We start from the raw sequence: 14,474 nt of genomic DNA on the forward strand, positions 1-14,474 counted from the left end.
GGCCTGCAATTGACGGGCAGAGTGGACGATTGCAAACTGGTTTCACAACATCGTGAAACTGGTTTTTGACCTTCTCACCATATTGTCTGCTCATGCCATCGAACACACCCGATGCCAATGAGCACAGAAAATTCTGCCCAGAGTTAACATTTCGTGTCCATATGACTCCACTTCGGATTTCCAGCGTCCACAGTATTTTGCTTTTATTTTGGTAATCCAGAGGGTCAGGACAAACGGGTTCAAACACCACCATGGGCAGCTGGTGGAATTTAAATTCAGTTAATTGGAATTAAACTGGAAATGGAAGCTAGTCTCAGTTTTAGTGACTATAACTTTATCATTGATTGCTGTAAAAACCCATCTTGTTTATTAGTGCCCTTTAGAGAAGGGAATCTACTGTCCTTAGATAAAAGAAAAAAATACTGCAGATGCTGGAAATCTAGAACAAAAACAAAAATACCTGGAAAAACTCAGTAGGTCCGACAGCATCTGTGGAGAGCGATACAGTTGATGTTTCGAGTCTGTATGACTCTTCATCAGAACTAAGACATATAGAAATGAGATGAAATATAAGCTGGGAGAAGGGGGTGGCACAGGAGAGCTGGATAGAGAGCCAGTGATAGGTGGAGGCCAAGAAGAGACTGCCAAATATGTCATAGACAAAAGGACAAAGGGGTGTTGACGGTGGTCATATTATCTAAAGGGTGTGCTAATGGGGACATTAAGGGAAGCAAGCTAGTGGCAGATGGCCCTAGTGTGGGTGAGGTGGGGGGAAGGGATTGAAATGGGCTAAAAGGTGGAGGTGAAACAATAGATCAAAATAAATTTAAAAATAGGAGGGAAAAGAAAGAAATACTGTCTACTGTCCATACCTGGCCTGGCCTACACGTGATTCCAGACTCACAGCAATGTGGTTGACTTTTAACTAAGCCATTTAGTTCAAGAACAACTAGATATGGGCAACTAATGCTGCCCTTGCCAGTGACGCCCATACCCCATAAAAGAACGAAAATAAAAAAAAATCACCCAGAGTCAAATTACCACCCCCTCCCCCAGGCATTTCCCCTATGGAGGGGCTTGGATGCAATATGCACAGAAGCAAATCACTGTAAGGGTAAACACCGTCTCCCAAAGCTCCAGAAAAGATTATCAAGGCGATAACATCCTTGAAGGAATTTATGGAGGTGAACCAATAGCACAGTCATGCCACGTTGTTAGATGCAAGGAAATAATTTCTGGTAAGTGTTAAATCCTGTAACAAGCAGTCACTTGTGACGGCAGTTACCTGGATCTTTGCATAATAGATGCAACTTAAAGGGTGAATGGGACCCTTTGGGTGTATGGTTTACTTACAAATATTAAGCACTTTAGGCAAAGCGTGTACACAGGCGTTGAGGCTTCTCGCGATGAATCCAAGTTATGAAATTCCAGCATGCAGGGTTCCTCAGAAGCTGTGCCACCGTGTGACACTTTTACCATCCCTGCATTATTATTCTGCTGGCAGGAAACGATGGTGTTTAATGATAAGGTGCAACTCCAGATCTCTCCTTTAAGGCTGTCACATTTGAGATAATTGGTTAGAAGGGTACAATCTGCACTGAGGATGGAGAAGTCAGCAGCTTCCCCATAGCTCAGGACTAATCCGTGATGTTCACGACAGGTAATGTTGCCCTAGGGTGACATGAGCACACATGAAACTTCAGTAATAATACAGAGAATATCACACAACGCAAGCAAAGGCAGAAAGTGGTTGTTTGAAGCAGCATGTGGATAATTGGCTCCCTGCTTTGCTTAGATGTGAAAGGCGCCCGCCACACAAAGTATCCTCGAGTATGCCAGAATTTACACCACTGTTGTTTGATTCCATTCTCCTCACCGGATATTGTAATTTATTCTACATCTCTAGCACTACTGCAGCACGACTGCACACATCCCAGATGTGTAGACAGTGAAGCTGAAGCAATAGTACAGGCAAGTCACAGTGCACAAGTTGGGAGGGGGAAGTGGTAGTGTTGGCAAAGATCAATGAACCTGCTAAATAGACATCCAGCATATTTCCTGCCTCTGCCGCAGCAGCTGTAGATTCAGACTCCTCACAAAAGAAGATTGCTATCCAGGGATGATCATGAAAGTGAACCCTTTGTATCTGTGCAGAATAATGGGAATGGAAGAGTCCATTAGCCAGAGCTATAAACAAGGATGGATAGCTGTCTGCACTGCAGTCTGTATGAAGCACGTGGGAAATTCTGTGACATTTGCAGCAAAGGCCTATGTGACACAAGCCATTGGCATAAATGTCTCAAATACTTCTCCAGCTGCTATTGAAGCCTTGGGCTCCGGTTTTAAAAGCTGTTTTCTTGTTTGGCTTCGACCTACTGCAAGGTCACAATAGAGACAACCTTCCAGCAGGGCTCACAGGTCTCTTGGCTGCCACCTAAATTCATGTTTCACACAGGTCAGTGGACATGCTTAGGGACTGCCTGGAGGTGAAGCATGACTACAGAAGGAATGAACTGGTTTACTATCGAGGATTCCATGGAGCAGGTGGACGCAACAACAGTGGGTAAGGTTATTGCAAGGCGCCCACAGGATGCCTTTTTATCAAATTCATTCTGGGGGTATGGGCGTCAACCTTAAGGCTGGCATTTATTGCCCATCCCTGGCTGCCCTTAGAAAGTGTGCCTTCTCCTTGAATCACTGCAGAAAATTTGGTGAAAGTACTCATATTGTGCTGTTAGTTAACCATGAAAGAATGGTGATATATGCCCAAGTCAGTGTTTGATTGGGACATGATTGTGTTGCCATGTACCCACTACCCTTGCCCTCCTGAGTGGTGAAGGCCACAGGACTGGGAACTGCTGTCGAGAAAGCTTTGGCAAGTTACTGCTGTGCACCGTGTAGATGGAACACACTGCAGCCACGGTGAGCTGACGGTGGAGGAAGTGAATGTTTACGGTGGTGGATGGGGTACAAATCAAGTGGACATCCTTGGATGGTGGTGCTGCAGCTACACTTATCCAAGAAAGGACAGAGTATTCCACAACACTCCTGACTTGTACCTGGCAAATGATGGAGATTGGCGAATAAGGAGGGGTGTTACTCGCTGCAGATTACCTTACCTTTAACCTGCTCTAGTAGCCACGGCATTTATGTGACTGGTCTAGCTGTGTTTCTAGTCAACAGGATCCCAAGAAGTGGATGGCAAATCCCTTTACCTGTCCAACTTAGAGGAAGCAGTAAGTTTGGTATTAATTTTACAGGCATTCCACTAGCACAAATTGTTCAATTTGATAGACTAGAAAAGCAGAATATTTTGTTCACAGTGACAGGCAAGTAAACAAGTAAATGTTGATATGCTGAGGTCTTGTTGCAATTATATAGGGTGCTGGTGAGACCACACCTGGAGTATTGAGTACCTTGGTCTCCTTACCCAAGATATACTCACCTAGATGAGGTGCAACAGAGGATCACAAAACTGACTCCTGGAATGAAAATGTTGTCCTACAAGGAGAGATTTGTTTTTAATTTATTCCCTCATGGGATATGGACATCACTGGCCAGGCCAGCATTTGTTGCCCATCGCTTGGTACTCTTGAACTGAGTGGCCATTTCAGAGGGCAGTTAAGAGTCAACCACTTTGCCTTGGGTCTGGAATCACATGTAGGGCCAGAGCAAGTAAGGCTGGCAGATTTCCTTCCCTAATGGGCATTAGTGAGCCAGATGGGTTTTTATGGGATTCGATGATAGTCGTCATGGTCACTATGACCGAGAAATGCTTTCAATTCCAGGTTTGTTAATTGAATTTAAATTCTGCCAGCTGTCATGGTGGGATTTGAACCCGATTGGGGGGAAATTGAGTACATTAAGCCTGTTTCGAAGAATGAGAGGAGATCTAATCAGAATGTACAAAGTTCTTAAGGGTCTTGACAGTGGAGATGCTGATAAATTGTTTCCTTGGCTGGACAGTCCAACACCGGGGGCATCATCTCAGGATAAGCAGTTTCGCACTCAGATGAGTAGGAATTTCTTCTCTGAGGATGGAGAATCTTTGGAATTCTTTACCCTAGAAGGCTGTGGGTATGATCATTCATTCAGTTTGTTTAAGAATGAAATTGCTAGGGAATCAAGGGATGTAGACTTAAGGTTGGAAATTGGACTTGAGGTAGAAGACGAGCTATGATTTTATTGAATGGCAGAGCAGACATGAAGAGCCATTTGACCTATGCCTGCTCCCATTTAACACAAAGCGAAACCACAAGGGCTGATCCTGTGGAGAACATTCACAGAACATGTAATGCTTTGAATAAATATCTTGCACTCGATTTGTACATTGGGCTGAGTATTCATGTGGGAATGCTCAGAATAATTCAGCAAAAGATAGGCATTGATGATAGTTGAAGAAGGGTGCAGGAAAGTGTGGCAGAAGGCAGGTTAATCTGCAATTATGAACAAGCGGTTTTAGATAAGGCAATGCATCAGAACGAATCTTGTATTAGTGCCCGGAGCACCAGTCATACAGGGACATTTCAACAGTCACTTCCTCAATGTGACTGTTGCACATTATGTATCCCCTTTAATTAGTTGCTATCTTGGCAATAACAAACTCACCTAGCTTGAGGCATAGCTTTCAGTACTATAGCATTCTTCTGAGATTATACCCTACTCTGCACTCTTAAAAGCTGCACGTTAACTCTCAGAGAGCTGGAACGACAGTCATGCCTAGGCTGAATTATTTATTTATTTCCTAGGAATTAATTAAAAAGTGTAGTCTTTCACTGTCTGTGAGTGAACCTTTCACAAAGCTCTTTACAGTTCTAATGTCCTCCACAGAAGGGAACATGCCACTATGACTCAATCTGGCCTACAGACACGTGACTCCAGTCCCACGCTACTTGGTCAACTCGTGATGTCCTTAGGGCAAGTAAGATGTGATGAGTAAATGCTGCCCTGTCAGTGTCACTCATATCATAAGATCCTTCAAGTGGAAGTGTGTGCCCAAACATTTCAAGCTAGGAAACTGTCAGAAGTGGATTATTACCTTCCAGGTACAATGCACCACCCCCCGCCCCACCCCCCCACCCCCCCACCCCCCAGCATCCCCAACCCCCACAGCTGACTACTGAATGGCTGTCCTGAATAGGTATCGATGACACGTGATTACCAGTAAAATGCAGAAACACACTTATAACTCAAGCTGTAGGTGCACATAACATCCTTTCATTCCTTTAGAGAGGAAATGAAAGACACAGGACCACAATTTGCATTTATATAGCACCTCTAACATAGCAAAATGTCCCAAGGCACTTCACGGGGCATAATCAAAAAAAAAATGACATGAAGGCACATTGCGGGGGATTAGGACAGATGACCAAAAGTTTGGCCCAAGGAGAAAAGAGAGGAAGACAGGTGAAAAAGTAAAATAGGGAGGGAACTAGAGTTTAGTACTGTAAGTTTTTTTTTATTAGCTCATGGGATGTGGGCGTCACTGGCTAGCCCTTGGTCAGAGGGCAGTTAAGAGTCTGGAGTCGCATGTAGGCCAGACCAGTTAAGGATGGCAGATTTCCTTGCCTAAAGGACATGAGTGAACCATCTGTATGTTCTCTTCCAAACCACTCCCCATCCTGACTTGGAGATATGTCGCCGTTCCTTCACTGTCACTGGGTCAAAATCCTGGAACTCCCTTCCTAACAGCACGGTGGGTGTACCTACACCACATGGACTGCAACAAGAAGGCAGCTCACTGCCACCTTCTCAAGGGCAATTAGGGATGGGCAATAAATGCTGGCTTAGACAGAGATGCCCACATTGCATGAATGAATACAAAATAGGGCATGAAGGTCTGAAGTGGGCTATAAGGACTAAAAACATATGATTTCTCTTCAAGTTGGTTTCTAGGCACATGAATGACTAAAAAAATTGAGTTTTTGACATTATCCATTTATCCATTATGCATTTTCCAGTATTTTGGAATTAATAATAAAAATGGACATTGCTATTCTTTCCACCTGAGAGGAACAGTGGCCAAAACCTTGGGGAACAAACACCCCAGGGTGTGCCCATTGGTGACCTCCAGAGAAAACCCAGAGGACATCAGTTAATTTGTCGAAAAGCAAAATACTGTGAATGCAGGAAATCTGAAACAAAAACAAAAATTGCTGGAAAAACTCAGCAGGTCTGACAGCATCTGTGGAGTTAATGTTTCGAGTCCGTATGACTCTTCATCAGAACTAAAGAGAAATAGAAATGTGGTGAAATATAAGCTGTATAAGGGGGGGTGGGACAGGTGGAGCTGGATAGAGGGCCAGTGATAGGTGGAGGCAAAGGAGAGATTGCCAAAGATGTCATAAACAAAAGGTCAAAGAGGTGTTGATGGTGATGATATTAGCTAAAGGATGTGCTAATGGTGACATTAAGGGTAGAAAGCAGGATGAGCAAGTGACAGATGGCCTTAGTGTGGGTGGGGTAGGGGAAGGGATCGAAATAGGCTAAAAGGTGGAGATAAAACAATGGATGGAAATAAATTTTAAAAATAATAACAGAAATAGGTGGGAAAAGAAAAAAGATATATATAAAAAAATATAATAATTATTAGAAAAAAGGGGATCAAAAAGGGGGTGAGGATGGAGGAGAGTTCATGATCTGAAGTTATTGAACTCAATATTCAGTCCGGAAGGCTGTAAGGTGCCTAGTCGGAAGATGAGGTGCTGTTCCTCCAGTTTGCGTTGAGCTTCACTGGAACATTGCAGCAGGCCAAGGACGGACATGTGGGCATGAGAGCAGGGTGGAGTGTTGAAATGGCAAGCGACAGGGAGGTCTGGGTCATGCTTGCGGACAGACCGAAGGTGTTCTGCAAAGCGGTCACCCGGTCTGCGTTTGGTCTCTCCAATGTAGAGGAGACCGCATTGGGAGCAGCGAATGCAGTAGACTAAGTTGTGTAACCTGGCACGAGAGGTGTATTTGGGGCAACTGCCCGTCAGCAAAGCTGTTGATAGGAGTAGCCAGCCAGATCCAGGGTGGGTGGGGCAGGGGCGCTGGTTCCCCTGTTGGAAAAAAATTTCAGCTGTCCCTGGTTGTCTTCGTCCATGCGCTGATTATGGGATTCAAAAGCAAGTCACAAGCCAGGCCTCAACTGTACAGGTGGGTCTCACTTCTAATGTGAAGGCACATTCACAAAGGATACCGCCGCCAACGGCACACCTGGTAGCTTCAAGAGCTGATGGTGGGGGGACTCTTATTGTAGAGAGCGCCCATTCCTTCCACCCCTTATTAGGCTCTGGAAAACTCCAGGTCCAGGCCTAAATTATGGCCCTGTGGCACACTCCTGTTGGTACTATAGTGAGTGGGAAGAGAGAATTTGGTCCCCAGAATAATCAATTCCTATGCTGATCTCCACTCCCATCAGCTATCAATATGGAGATTCTTCAAATTCATGTTCCATAAGGTGCAATTTCTTACTCAGCAAAACACTCTCCTGTTATTTGATACAATTTTTTTACGGCTGGGGTTTTCAATCCAGGTACCGATCCAGCACAGCACGTTCCGGTAATGCCTGCCCAGGTTTTTAAAGGGCCAGGCCAGCTAATGGTAGGGAGCGGGTTCGCCATCTATTTAAGGATGGCGGGCGGGCTCTCGAGATTGAAGGGCCAACACTGCCAGCAGTGACACATTGGCCAAGGTGGGAGTTAAGGGTTGATAATGAAGAAGTGGTCAGTCTTTTTTTTTTCGTAATTTAGAGTTGCCTGGCCATGGGCCTGAAGGGACAACCTCTCCCCAGGATAGCCAGTGACCACAGCAGTGGCCCAGCAGTCATAATGGGTCAGGGGTGGGGTCCCTCACATGATCCATTTCCTCCCCTTCACCTCTACTTCCCAGCCCAAGCCCACCTTGTTGGCCTGGACATGGGCCACCCACACTGCCGACTAAAAATCTCTGTCTGGGCAAAGACAGGGCCTTCATAACTTTAACTTTAAGTACCCTGAATTGGTTGCACACCGGGCAGTCAATCCCACCCTCAGCCTCCCTTATTGAAAATGGTGGCTCGGGATGGGGATGGTGCTAGGGAATCAATGCAAAATTACCCACCTGCCCACCTCCAATTGCGGCTCTGGCCCATTTGAAAATTGGGCCCTCTGTCTCTATTCCTTCTATTGTCATTCATTATATCCTAATGTTAGAAAATAATCATTATTATTTTCTTTGACTTGCTACATCTTCTTCAAAGAGGTTCTACCTGACAGCTCCATGTAACATTGCATAATTGTTTTATTTAAACATAAGGCCTTAAAGTAAAACAGCAGCCCAGTGAATAAAAAGCTAATTGAGAAAGCAAACATATATATTGACATATATATATAGTTCCATCTACTGAATATATATATGTAATATTTATCATATATATAAATTATATATATGATACATGTATATATATACCCATATAGATATGTACACTACTATGAGGCAGCTGACTGAGCAAAGGAAGAAATAAATATTTCTACTCACCATAGTTGTTTCTGCAATTGAGCCAAAACTGTTGATAAATATGTTGCAGCTGACATTAACAGGAGGGCCTGCAAAAATAATGAGCAAAACAGTGAAGCACAAATATTCTCTCCAACATGCAGTGAAAGATCGAAAGCAAAACGTCCATATGAATCACTTTCACTCTTGACATTGTACAGAGACACTGAGAGCCTGCTCACAGCTTCCTTTCCCTTCCGTTTTTTTTTGTATTTCCTTACTCTGCGTCCCACCGTCATGCCTCTGTTTCTCGCTGGAAGGGGCACGTGCCGCAGGCCCTTGAGCGGCGGCTGCTAAGGGTAGCCTGGCTTGTGAGTGGTAATGAGGCCACAGGACAGGGCTGCTCAGGTCAGTTCCTGTTGTGAAGGCGGACTGGGGCAGGGACTGCATCAAACATCATAGAGGACGTTAGATCCAAACCGTGGAACTCCCTCCCGAACAGCACTGTGGGTGTACCTACACCAATTGGACTGCAGCGGTTCAAGAAGGCACCTCATCACCACCTTCACAAGGCAAATTAAGGATGGGCAATAAAAATGCTGGCCTAACAAGTGACCCTCACATCACGCGAAAGAATAAAAAATATTACAGAAGGCAAGTGGATAATCAGATAACATGTGGTCCCTTTGATCCCCTGGGCTGGTTTTGATCACTTGATGGGATCAGAGAGCAATTTTTCAGAGGTTTTCCTCTCCATATTGGCTGTAGATTTTCACTTCTCCCAGTATGTCTTTGGGGGTGGGAGGGGGAGATGTCTAAACATGATGCGGCGGCATCATGGGTGTGAGCTACGCTTGATGGACCACCAGGTCTTTTCCTGCCTATTATTTTTTGTACACTAATAGCTGTTTTCTCTCCCAATGAAGGAGATTGCCAAATTCCATTCACCTAATTTTCACTGGGGTTAAGAAATGCCATTGTCCTCGAACTTTGGATGCAAACTCCTCCAGTCCATTTGACCTCATCCTTCCAGGATACCAACTTGACTGTCTCCTCATTATAACTATTCGCATTCACTTGAGCAAGCAGCCAGGACATCAGCTTAAGATCTTGCCTAAAGGACACTACCTCAGGCAATGCAGGGAGTCAGCTTAAATGACATACACCCATGTTCTAATGTGGAGTTTGAACTCATAGCCATGTAACCCAGAGGTAAAAGTGCAACCAACTGACTACTTCATTAGATGGCGAGGTTGTTGTTTATTGTGTGATATCTACAATGCAAATCCAGGATTAAAGGACTTGCATTAATATATTCACAACCTCAGGACATCCTACAGCTCTCACCCAATGAAATACTGTAGTCAGTGCTGTAAGGCAAATAAATGCTGCAATCTGATTTCACACAGCAAGATGTCACAAACAGCAGGGCACTAAATAACACACTAATTTATTTTGGCTGAGGGTTAAATATTGACCAGGAGACTGGGAGAACTCCACTCCCTTCTTCAAATAATGCCATAGGATCTTTTACATCCTCCTGAGAAGGCAGACAGTGTTCACAGTTCAATTTCTCATATATATGGTGGCAGCTCTTCCTCAGCACTGGACTGGAGTGTCAGCCTAGATTACGGGCTCAAGCCTCTGGAGTGGGACTTGAACCCCCAACTTCTGATTCTGAGGTATGAGTGCTATCAACAGACCTAGGCCAACACCTATTATGGTGCTTGTGGGAAGTGATTATTTTCACAGAATCAGAATTCTTACAGTGCAAAAGGAGGCCGTTCGACCCATCATAACCGCACTGGCTCTCTGAATGAGCATTTCACCGAGGGCCCTGCACGTTGTTTCTTTCCAAATAATTATCTAATTCCCTCTTGAATGCTTCGATTGAACCTGCCTCCACCACACTCTGAGGCAGTGCATTCCAGACCCAAACCAGCCGCTGAGTGAAAAAGTTTGCTCTCATATCGCTTTTGCTTCTTTTACCAGTTACCTTAAATCTGTGCCCTCTGCTTCTCGATCCTTCCGCTAGTGGGAACAGCTTCTTCCTATTTAGCCTGTCCACATCCTTCATGATTTTGAATGCTTCTATTAAAACCTCCTCTCAGCCTTCTTCTCTCGAAGGAAGAGAGTTCCAACTTCTCTAATTTTCCAGGACTGAAGTTTCTCATCCCCGGAAGCATTCTTGTAAAACTCTTCTGCACTCTCTCCAATGCCTTCACATCCTTCCTAAAATGCAATGTCTAGAACTGTATGCAGTACTCCAGCTGAGGTCTAATTAGTGTCTAATAGAAGCTCAACATAACCTCCTTGCTCTTGAACTCCAAGCCCCTATTAATAAAGCCTAGGATGCTGTATGCTTTACTAACTGTTCCCTTAACCTGTCCTGCCACCTTTAATGACTTATGCACATCTGCACCAAGGTCCCTCTGCTCCTGCACCCCCTTTAGTGTTGTACCTTTTATTTTATACTATCTCTCCATGTTCTTCCTCTCAAAATGTAACACCTCACAATTCTCCCCCTCAGAATTCATCTGCCGCTTCTCTGCCCATTCCACCATTCCATTTTGCATAAACACTTCTTGTAAGATTGTTAGAAATAAACTTATTTGAAAACTCAGTTCCATGGTAACTGACTAGAAAATATTGCTTTACCGCCATGAAATATCACCATGCTTTTCATGTGCTTAGTTCATTTTTTAAGCCATTTTAGGTAAAGAATAATAGTGGACTATTATCAGTGATGGAATAATATTGGGTTACGAAATTGCTTTATTACACATTTCTTTGATTCTCCTCCCCGCCCCCCCACTCCCCGGGCAGAATTACCCTTAATCATCCCATGTAGAAATTATAAACATGTTTGCACAATCAAACCCAAACTGGAGGTTTTTTTTAAGAAGTATCTGTGAGATTCAGGACTATTTCAGTGTGATGCTAAGAATAGCACCAGAACAGTGAGCATCACCCAACATCAGTGACTCAACATCGCCATAAAAAACAGTCAGGTATATCATTTAGCTGCCTGCAAAGGCACTGTGAATTAGAGCAAAACCTGTCCAGTGATGTTTTGAGACACTATCTCAATGGGTGTGAGAGAGAGTTCAGCAAGAAGGGGATTTGAATTCTTGCTCCATTTGGGAGGCACAAGGGGGGTAATTTTAACCGACCCCTCCCCATAAAGACCATTTTGGTCGGGCAGGAATCGAAAATGTTGAAAATCTGAAGCAGGGACCCTACCCTCCTTGAACCCACTCACTTCAGGTTTCAATGGAGGTACAATGAGATGTGGTGATAAATCTGCTCTGGGGAGGCTGCTACACTATTAAAACTTTTTAAGGAGTGTGCACGTTTCTATTTTTATATGGTTTATATTTTTAACTCATGTTGTTTGGGTTTCCCAGACCTCAAGAAACCCGTCAGGTGAAAGGACAAGCAAAGCATTGGATCCATGCGGTAAGTGCCTTCACAACATTGCTTGTGGGTCAGGAGGAGCAGGAGTGTTTCATCCAGCCAGCAAGCTAACCTGTAAACCCTTCTGATCTCCTCCTTAACCCTTCTCACCCTGTGATCTCCCATCCCTCTGCAATCACCGCCCATTCACCACCAACTCTCAACCTTCCCTGTGATCTCCAATTCTCTCCTGATCCACCATTCCACCATTTCCTCTCCTGGAGCTATGACCCAACACGCTTCCCCAGCACCTCTCCCCTCCCCAACACTCTTTCAATCCTCCTGGAGACTACTGACACCCAGCAATCACTGACCCCCCCAATTCCTAATTCCAACTCCCATCCGCCCGCACCCCACCCAACCACACCAGCAATTCCCCTGTTATCATCAATCCCCCCCAATAAGATCAGCAGCCCAAGGTCTCCACAAGGTCTCCAATTCTCCATCAATCTCTCATCTACTAAATCCACAATCCTCCTAATCACATGGTGCTCACTCCTACATCCACCACTCCCCCAATCTCTTGCCATCTCTAACCCCAACAACCATTAAAACTATCTGCTCCTGCACTGCAACCCTGTGCCTCAGGATATCCAAGCCTGACAGATAGGTAAGCTTGTCAGTCGAGTTGGTTTGCGGTAGGGAGTTTATATATTAAAAAAAACACATGTATAGCAACAACCATGAATGACAATGAATAGCCAAAACAAGCTCATTTTACAAGCAGTTACTTCAGAAACTTTCACGAGCATTGCTAGGTATCTATGAAATAACCCTGATATTCTGATACTCAATAAGGGAACTATATAGAGGCTGGGAATTGTGGAGTTAGAATCTGTTGCGCTTTGCCTTTTTGCATTCATCGAATAACCAGTTTTGACCTTCACTGCATTTAAAAGCTTAATAACATAAGAAATAGGAACAGAAGCAGGCCATTCGGCCCCTCGAGTCTGCTCTGCTATTCAACAAGATCATGGCTGATCTGCTTGTGCTTCGATTTCCACATTCCCATCTAACCCCGTTGGCCTTTGATTCCTTTGTTAACATTCAACCTTGATAGCATAATCCCTTCAACGTTACCTGTCCATCAGCCAGACAGAATGATCATAAAGCAATAGTCTTAATACAATAAACATTGTGCTGAACATGATGGAGCAGCCATGTGTGGACAGAAAAACGTAATTGTCATCTTAAATTTATTGACTTATATCGTTTTGTTTTTTTTCTTGGGTCTGCATTTTCCTCTCATTCTCTTCATGTTATTTTTGTTCACTTTGTTCCGCTGCTCCACCACCACAGGCTCGAAAGGATTACCATACATGCGAACAATATCACATCTAATCCTTTCACTTCTGTGCTTCCCATCTGGCATTATGCTTTCCTGTCAGAAGATGTTACTCTGGATAAGTTACACACAAGATGACCTTAATTTTGACAAAAAACAAATTCAATGTGTATGAGCACGCTGTATTTGCTGTGCACGATGAGGCCTTCGCAATACTGGGGAGACCAAACGCACATTAGTTCATCGCGTTGCAGAGTATCTCTGTGGAGTCCTCATGCTTGATCCTGAGCTTTTGGTCGCCAGGCATTTCAATTCTCCACTCCCACTCCAACCCCTCTGTCCTTGGCCTCCTGAACTATTCCAATGAAGCCCAATTCAAACTCTAGGAGCAGCACCTCATCTTTCTTTGCAGAACACTCAACGCGGAGTTCAACAATTTCAGATCATAAACACTGCTCCCAATTTACAGATGGCAGCTGTTAGCAAAGCTTCCACTTTACATCTCCTCTAGACCCATCTTTTTGCTTCTTTACTTAACCCATTACCATTTCCTTTTGCCTTTTCCATCATCCTTTTGGTCATTGAATCTCTCCTGTCCTCCACCCTATCACAGGCCTTCCCTTCTGTTCTTTTCCCCTTGTCCTCTTTATCTGCCTCTCTATTTGGCCTTGCCAGTTCTGATGAAAGGTCATCAACCTGAAATGTGTTTTCTGCCTTTTGATTCTGCCCAACCTGCTGAGTATCCAGCTTCTCTGTTTTTATTTGTGGACAATTGAAATTTTGAGAATGCAGAATCTAGGGGAGGCTGGGGTTCTTCTCCTTAGAGCAGAGTTGAGATTTGTTAGAGTAGTTCAAAATCATGAAAGATTTTGATAGTGTTAAAAAAAGAAAAAAACTGCTTCCAGCATTAGAAGGGTCAGTCACCAGAGGACACAGATTTAAAGTGATTGACATGAAGAAAAATGTTTTACACAGCTAATTGCTGTGTTCCGGAATGCATTGCCTGAAAGGGTAGTGGAAGCAGATCCAGTAATTACTAACAACAGAAACTGGGATAAATACTTAAAGGGAAAACGTTCAAAGGGGTTTTGTAAAAGAGCAAGGGAATGGGATCAATTGGATGGTTACAAACAGGCACGATGGGCTGAACGGCCTCCATCTATGATTGTTGGAATTAAGAATTCTGTGAATTGGAGATGGTGAGTGACAACCCATGTCGAACCACTCTGTAGCCCTGTATACTGTCGCCCTGTATGTTGCTGTAATGTGCCGCGCT

The 14,474-nt window shown here is 44.1% G+C and overlaps 1 protein-coding gene across 1 annotated transcript in view; it reads right to left on the bottom strand.

The window, feature by feature from the left end:
• glra3 (glycine receptor, alpha 3) overlaps positions 1 to 14,474 on the bottom strand; it is a 252,760-nt gene that overhangs the window by 160,386 nt on the left and 77,900 nt on the right. The window contains exon 3 of the mRNA XM_078557604.1: positions 8,500 to 8,567. Coding sequence (XP_078413730.1) covers positions 8,500 to 8,567 — 68 coding nt within the window. The remainder of the gene's footprint in view (positions 1 to 8,499; positions 8,568 to 14,474) is intronic.

Source organism: Cetorhinus maximus, chromosome 2 (assembly GCF_964194155.1).
Source record: "Cetorhinus maximus chromosome 2, sCetMax3.hap1.1, whole genome shotgun sequence".
In the NCBI taxonomy this organism is placed as follows: domain Eukaryota; kingdom Metazoa; phylum Chordata; class Chondrichthyes; order Lamniformes; family Cetorhinidae; genus Cetorhinus; species Cetorhinus maximus.